Source organism: Solea solea, chromosome 3 (genome assembly GCF_958295425.1).
Source record: "Solea solea chromosome 3, fSolSol10.1, whole genome shotgun sequence".
In the NCBI taxonomy this organism is placed as follows: Eukaryota; Metazoa; Chordata; class Actinopteri; order Pleuronectiformes; family Soleidae; genus Solea; species Solea solea.
Window position 1 is genome coordinate 34,408,575 of NC_081136.1, and position 7,791 is coordinate 34,416,365.

A 7,791-nucleotide genomic window follows, 5' to 3' on the forward strand; every position below is an offset into this window, starting at 1 on the left:
TTTTTTTCCGCCTTTCAGACAATCATTACGTGTCATCTCGCCCAGAGAAGCTGGAAGTTACAAGGTTTGCCGCATTTGTCCGCTCACCGTCTCGCTCGCTGAAGCCAGGCGGCCTGTGATTAACAGACGATTCCGAACAAACTTGTCGTATAGTTCAATTCAATTTTATTTGTAGAGCGCCAAAATCCAACATTTAAGCATCAGTGGAGAGCAGAAAATAAAAACAAAAAAACCTCCCTTTTAACAGGAAGAACCAGACTTAAAGATGTTGCGGCCATCTGACCTGCCTAGACAGGTTGGGGTGAAAAGGAAAATGGGGCACAGAGGAGAGGTGGTGAGGTAGATACACATGGAGTTCAAGCAAACCTTCACTCGTATAAATACAACAGCTCATATTTGACCATTATTTACTGACATTTTCATAGGATATACATATACATATACATGTATATATATATATATATATATATAAATATATATGTATGTATACTGGCCTTTTCTTTATTTTATTTATGTATTTTCTACAACTGAGGTATTGTGTGTAGAAATAAAGGTACGGTGGCCCTGGAGTGCAAATCACCACCACACAGAGGAAAACAACACATAACTAAAGACATACACACTTGCATTGTGATTTGCACTTGAGGGTTTCCACCGCACTGACTTGACGTGAAATCACGTGGAGGGACGACTGCTTTGGCTTTGACCTTTTTTGTTTTTTAAGCCCAGTACCACTTTTTAAGATTTCGAAAAGCTTGGTACCTTCCGTGTTGTTGTAAGAAGCGACATGTTTCGCAGGCGTGTTCTCGACCAAGCGCTGACAGTTTAGTTTGATACCTTTTTGTCCAGTCAAAGTATTTCATATATTCAGTATCATTTCGGTCGAGGTAAAGTAGCCTGTCTGCCAGCTGCTTTGCGGTGGAGAAGTCATCGACATGAATGAAAGAATCACCTGGGACATGGTCCTCATAGTTTTGCCTTGTAGGGCCCAGAGTAACGGGTAAAGCTCCTAATTTCATAGGAAGGAACAACTTCTCTGTAATGTAGTCTTTGTACACAGAGTTTTCAAAGGCCAGGTAAAATTTACAACTGGACACAATGTGATTATATTCTTCACCATTGACTGGTTTTCCAAAAGCTTTCCCATAAACAGTTATAGTCACATGTTTTTTCAATTCATTGTAGAACTCAACTCGTCTATGATTTGGGTTCCAGTTGCTCACAATCCAACAGACCAGCTTGTCCTTTGGTGGCACTTGGAAAGTCTCCTCTCCAGATGCTCGTGACTCCAAATGTCCATAAGGCACAGGGATGTTTGAATCCAGGCGATAACTGCAGGTCAAGTTGAATAATTCATCAATGTGAGATACTTGCTGTGTGTTTGCTGGTGACTCCATGTTAAACCACACCCACTTCTGGAACCAGGGACGAGGATCTTTTGGCAAGTTGTCCCCTCTGATGTCCCTGTGGTGGATGAGAACACCATGGGCTTCATCATAGAGAGCCTTGTCCGCCGTCAAGACGCATCTTTTGACGTTGTATGTGTCGCAGCTGAGATCAAACTGAAAGCCAAACGGCCAGAACCAGACCAAGACAACAGTGTCGGGCTCAGCGCCCTCCTGGATCTTCTGGACGACAGTTGGGTCGATCTGCGGCTCTGAGGAACAGTTGGGGTTCGATCTCTGCTCCACTGCGTCCACTGGACACTGACAAGAGTGGTCACCTCTCTCCGTGTGAACGGTAAAAGTGGGGAAGTTGATATGAGGCTTGTAATAAATGAAGAAAAGTCCAGCGAAACACAACACCATGATGCAGCTGAAGACAAACTTGGGCAAGAAAGTCATCTGACCGCCTGCGAGGGACATGATTCACCTGTGGAGAGAAAACAAGCATAGGCAGAACCTGTAATCACTCATTTGTGTTTTGTCTTCTCTCCAATGGACAAGCCCATTTCAAATGTAATTAAATTCAGTCTCAACTGCTTATTTTGGTGCTGTTCATTTACACATTGAGCGTTCTGAAGGGTAAACAGTGGTAAGTCTTCCTGTGTTAATAAAAAGAAACCTTTGACATGTACGCAACACAGGGAGGGCGTGTAACTATAGTGAAGGAAATGTCTGCAGAATTTATAACATTTAAGGAAAACATTAGTAAATCCCAAAAGAGCAAAAAAATAAAATGGTAAAGTATCACAGAAGGTAACGAAAAAACAGCAGAAATAAAACAGAAATAACAGTGATTTTCACTTTGCTCTGAAAAACATATATATTGCCCAACCTTTCGTTTCAAGAACAGCTTTTCAGTCTCTGGAACATGGAATTATTAAGTTTATTCATAGCTTTGTTCAGTACATTTGAGAAGAAATGTTGACTGCACTGTAATAAAAAATAGGCACCTGCAGTCTCACCTTGACAACCTTGCACCTTTACACTCCCTCTGATCCAGATCCTTTAAATGCATTCACAACTATGTGTCCTCTTCACATTCTCTGAGTCCGAGTGTGAGCGTGTCAAACACAGAGCCAGGATGTGGGGAAAGGTTATTGTGACAGGTGATAAGGTAGGGGGGAGGAAGCAAACACAGGCGAGTCATTGTGTTTCATTTGCAAATACAATCACAAAATCTGACTCCGGCATCGTGTTCATGGCACACCGACGTATAATTGTCAGTGGTTTTCGGAGTCTGTGCCACAAAAGAGGACTACGAAATCCTGCTTTATAGCACTCATTTAAAAGCAGGCTATGACATTAAAACACAACACAAACATTCAAGGTTCAAGTTGCGTGGTATTTACATTTTTTATTGTTCCACAAGGAAGCAATATGGTTGACAGCGCCCTGTCACACATTAACTTGATGTTAATGTGTGACCGAGCGCCCCCTGACCGCCCTGACAGCTAAGATCTATGTTGCTTCTTTCTTTCTTTCTTTCTTTCTTTCTTTCTTTCTTGAACACCTGAACTGATAGAGTTCAGGGCTGTTCCGGCAATGTTGCTGCAGATAAAGGACAAGGTTAAAACAGATTCAGTAAAACGTGGTCATAAAAACACATATGTGTGCTTTTATTTTTACATACAGCATCAATGTGCGGTTCAAAGCCCAGTTTATTGTAGATTAACAGAGCGGCTGTCTTAATCGATTACTAAAATTAACCGGCAACTATTTTGATAATCGAATATTTGGTTGGATGCTTTTCTTCATGATTAAAACAAGATTTCCGATTGTTTAAGCTTCTTAAATGTGTATATTTTCTTCATGTCTTTGCTCCGGATCACAAAGAAATCATTCAAATCAATCATTTTGGTTTGGGGACAAAACAAGACATTTGAGAACATCATCATTTCCAGGTTTGATGAACACCGAGCTTGACAAATTTTTTAAGGTTTCCTGATATTCTGAATACCAGGCGATTAATCGATTAATTGAGAAAATAATCGGCAGATTAATCGATTATGAAAATAATCGGTAGTTGCAGCTCTAATATTTTCAAACAACACTTTTTAAGAAGCAAAAAAAATGGATTAAATCATTCAAAAACATTGTATTTTATTGTTTGCAAATACACTCGTCATTGCGCTCCCTCACTCGTTCTTTGCGCTCCCTTGCTAGTTCTTTGCGCTCCCTCGCTCCCTCACTAGTTCTTTTGCGCTCCCTCGCTAGTTCTTTGCGCTCCCTCACTAGTTCTTTGCGCTCCCTCACTAGTTCTTTTGCACTCCCTTGCTAGTTCTTTGCGCTCCCTCACTAGTTCTTTTGCACTCCCTCGCTAGTTCTTTGCGATCCCTCACTAGTTCTTTTGCGCTCCCTCGCTAGTTCTTTGCGATCCCTCACTAGTTCTTTGTGCTCCCTCACTAGTTCTTTTGCACTGTGGTTTTTTTGTTTGTGGGCGGGCCTTAAGAAGCCACCTGCTAATCAGTCTGGAACTTGTTCCTCGCCTCTGTATTACAAACGGTCTTAAACATGGACCAGTGTTCTCTCACACTGAATGAAAGAAAAACTCATAGGGGAAGAAGCTCCAACACTCTCTCTCCCATTAAGTTCCTGTAAATTCATGAGTATCTTTCCTTTTCTGAGAGACAGGCTCTGAGCGTCAACCTTAAATAATGACCGTAAAAGAAACTAAATTCATCGTTCGTTTAAGTTTCTTATTTCACATTTGTATATCTTTACTCGGAGGCAAACAACATTTAGCATTTGATGAAACCACTTTTGTGAGTGTCTTGAGAGTGTTGACACGCATTAAGTTTTGTTGTTGCAGCAGGGTTCAAACGAAACATGTATTTGAACAATGATATGCAAACAGGAGGAGGAACCATTGTCAGCATCAACAATGCTTACATACATACATGTGAGCAGGGTGGAGTAACGCCACAGTGTTTGTGTGAGACTGCTGTCTGCTCCACCGCAAACACACAAACAGAGAGTGACATTACACGCCTCGGCATGTCCTGTTGAAATTAAACGCTGGCTCAGAACTTGAAATACAACATTGTCTGTGTCGCAGAATGGCATTTTTAAAAGGCACTCAATGAGAGAAAGGAGTCATTGAGAATTTGAAAATGTGACTCCTGTGTCAAAATAGGACATATTTATTAGCCTAGCAATCTAGATGTAAATCTCCATTACCGTAACATTTGTTGGCTTACACAGGAATCTCTCCATCAAACACTCCATACGCGGAACACTTGCCCATGGAAACACTTGCCCGTGCAAACAAGCTCCTCGCTTACCACTGCTCCACACACATTTGCAATACTTACAGCAGTGACAGAAGCACAGATGATTTGAATGAGTATTTGCAATATACCATGACTCTGAATGGACTGCTTTCTGTCGCTCTGACTACGTCTCCTTCTTGGTTGCTTGGTTATAGCGATATCCTATTGCATGCAGAGGGAATTGCCAATTGTGTGCGCCCAGACCAAACATCTTGATGTAGGTCTTGCTACGTGTTCATAGTTTGGCATCAACAGTGTCGGAGGTGAACAGCGTTGGCTCGGCCTGTCCAATTGAAATTAACCGCTGACTCAGGCTCAGGAACTGATTTTTACTTTAACTATTAATCAAATGCCCAAAATAACTAAAACTAAGACAAAGAAGAAATCTTAGTAGCTGCCAAAAGTAACACTGCATCTCAGCTGATCTGGCGTGTGTGATGAAGAAAGTGGTGATCAAACGATGTGATGCTTGTCCTCCTTTCACAGCTCTAAATGATAGATGATAAATGATTTCCAGCATTAAATGACCTTACTACAGCTGAGAGAGCGCAGTCAATTTGGACTCTTTGACCCCAACTACGTTGCCCTGCAGCACCTGGAAAGTAGCAGAACATATGCCAGGATGCTCTTCCTGGACAACAGTTCTGCGTTCAACACCATCTGCACGGGCAAGCTGATCCTGTCCCTACTCCCACCTGTTATTGGATTCTGGACTTCCAGACAGAAAGACCACAGGTGGTGAGTGTGGGAGGACGGGTGTCTGTGGAGTCAGACACAGGGTCCCCCACAGGGTTGCTGCCTCAGCCCCAAACTCTTCACCCTGTACACTCATGACTGTGTCTCCAACCAGGGCAACACCATCATCATCATTAAATATGCTGATGATACCACCATCCTGGGGCTCATCAAGGGGGGGACAAGTCGGGGTACAGGACGCTGATGAATGAGGAAAACGACCTCATCCTAAACACGGACAAAACCAAAGAGATAATCACCGATTGCAGGAAGAAACCTCGCTCATCAAAGGGACTGAGGTGGAGAGGGCTGACAGCTACAAAATCCTGGGACTGCAGGTCACATCAGACCTGAGCTGGACGCTCAACACCACAGCCACTGTGGAAAAAAAGCCCAGCAAAGGCTTTATTTTCATCAGGCTGCTTAGGAAAGCTGGCCTGAACCACATTAGTGTTTGCGTTCCAAAGGTGTGGCTAAGGACATAATTGGAAAACTGGTTGAATGCGTCAACCACTGTCGTGAGTTTGTAACAAATAAATGTTTCATCGAGGATGACCCATTATCTGTCAATGACAGAACGGGAGAAGAGGACTCACTGAATGCTGCAGCGTTTCACTTCATCAAGGTGAGAATTTTGGTTCCTATTTCTGGCTAAAATCTCACGTATGCGTCAGTGCTATCTAATTGTCCAGGATGTCTGAAAAAAAACTATGCTACTAAGTAACTATGGACTGACTGAATGCACAAGTAGCCCAATATAAATACTTTACTTTTACTTAGTTAAAAAGTCGATATGTTTAAGTCTAGTGGAAATTAGTTTTTGCAAACAAGCTCCTCGCTTACCACTGCTCCACACACACATTTGCAATACTTACAGCAGTGACAGATGATTTGAATGAGTATTTGCATTATACCATGACGAGGCATGATTTGAATGAGTATTTGCATTATACCATGACGAGGCATCTCTGAAGCTGAACCCCTGTAGTCAGTTATGTGTGAGGCAACGTCACCGCCTACAGAATAACGTATGTCAGCTGGGATTGGCACCAGTGCCCTCTGCGACCCTCATGTGGAGGATAAAGTGGTAGAAGATGAATGAATGAATGAAAAAAATGGCAAGCTTTTAAAATCTTACACAAACGTGTCACACAATTCATTGGTTACATCTTTTTTCTCTCCACAGGTGAATCATGCTCCTCACAGGCGGTCAGACGACTTCCATGCGCACGTTTGCCTTCAGCTGCATCATGGTGTTGTGCTTCGCTGGATTTTTCTTCATTTATTACAAGCCTGATGTCAACTTCCCCACTTTTGCCTTTCACACGGAGAGAAGTAACCACTCTTGTCAGTGTCCAGTGGACGCAGTGGAGCAGGGAGCGAACCCCAACTGTTCCTCAGAGCCGCAGATCGACCCAACTGTCATCCAGAAGATCCAGGAGGACGCTGAGCCTGACACTGTTGTCTTGGTCTGGTTCTGGCCGTTTGGCTCTAAGTTTGATCTCAGCTGCGACACATACAACGTCAAAAGATGCCTCTTGACGGCGGACAAGTCTCTCTATGATAAAGCCCATGGCGTTCTCATCCACCACAGGGACATCAGACGGGACAACTTGCCAAAAGATCCTCGTCCCTGGTTCCAGAAGTGGGTGTGGTTTAACATGGAGTCACCAACATTCACACAGCAAGTCCCTCACATTGATGAATTATTCAACTTGACCTGCAGTTATCACCTCGATTCAAACATCCCTGTGCCTTATGGACATTTGGAGCCACGAGCATCTGGAGAGGAGACTTTCCAAGTGCCACCAAAGGACAAGCTGGTCTGTTGGATTGTGAGCCACTGGAACCCAAATCTTAGACGAGTTCAGTTCTACAATGAATTGAAAAAACATGTGAATATAAGTGTTTATGGACGAGCTTTTGGAAAACGAATCAATCGTAAAGAATATGATCACATAGTATCCAGTTGTAAATTTTACCTGGCCTTTGAAAACTCTGTGCACAAAGACTACATTACAGAGAAGTTCTTCAACGCTATGAACTTAGGAACTGTACCCGTTACTCTGGGCCCTCCGAGGCAAAACTATGAGGACAATGTCCCAGGTGATTCTTTCATTCATGTCAATGACTTCCCCACAGCAAAGCAGCTGGCAGACAGGCTACTTTACCTCGACCAAGGTGATGATGATGAATATATGAAATACTTTGACTGGACCAAAAAGTATAAAGTTAAAAGTGCAGAGTTTGGTAAAACACACGCCTGCAGAACATGCGCTTACTTACAACAAAACAGAAGGTACCAAGCTTTTCTAACGCTTAAAAAGTGGCACTGGGGTTAA

At 42.8% G+C, this 7,791-nt stretch overlaps 2 protein-coding genes across 2 annotated transcripts; one reads left to right on the forward strand and one right to left on the reverse strand.

Moving 5' to 3' along the window:
• Nucleotides 1–148: 148 nt before the first annotated feature.
• LOC131456807 (4-galactosyl-N-acetylglucosaminide 3-alpha-L-fucosyltransferase 9-like) lies at nucleotides 149–2,883 on the reverse strand. Its single transcript, XM_058625453.1, has 2 exons — nucleotides 2,408–2,883; nucleotides 149–1,872 (listed from the first exon to the last, which is right to left on the reverse strand). The coding sequence occupies exon 2, from the start codon at nucleotides 1,863–1,865 to the stop codon at nucleotides 720–722; it is 1,146 nt and encodes a 381-aa protein (XP_058481436.1). The 5' UTR covers nucleotides 1,866–1,872; nucleotides 2,408–2,883; the 3' UTR covers nucleotides 149–719.
• A 2,354-nt stretch (nucleotides 2,884–5,237) lies between these two features.
• On the forward strand, nucleotides 5,238–7,791 carry LOC131456451 (4-galactosyl-N-acetylglucosaminide 3-alpha-L-fucosyltransferase 9-like). Its single transcript, XM_058624796.1, has 3 exons — nucleotides 5,238–5,452; nucleotides 5,519–5,640; nucleotides 6,656–7,791. The coding sequence occupies exons 1-3, from the start codon at nucleotides 5,238–5,240 to the stop codon at nucleotides 7,789–7,791; spliced, it is 1,473 nt and encodes a 490-aa protein (XP_058480779.1).

Bases quoted from the DNA above. Each gene is read 5' to 3' on its own strand.
- LOC131456451 (XM_058624796.1), top strand. From the start codon at position 5,238: ATGACCTTACTACAGCTGAGAGAGCGCAGTCAATTTGGACTCTTTGAC. The intron at 5,453-5,518 runs GTGAGTGTGGGA...TTGCTGCCTCAG, and splicing joins AGACAGAAAGACCACAGGTG to CCCCAAACTCTTCACCCTGT. The intron at 5,641-6,655 runs GTACAGGACGCT...TGCTCCTCACAG, and splicing joins CAAGGGGGGGACAAGTCGGG to GCGGTCAGACGACTTCCATG.
- LOC131456807 (XM_058625453.1), bottom strand. From the start codon at position 1,865: ATGTCCCTCGCAGGCGGTCAGATGACTTTCTTGCCCAAGTTTGTCTTC.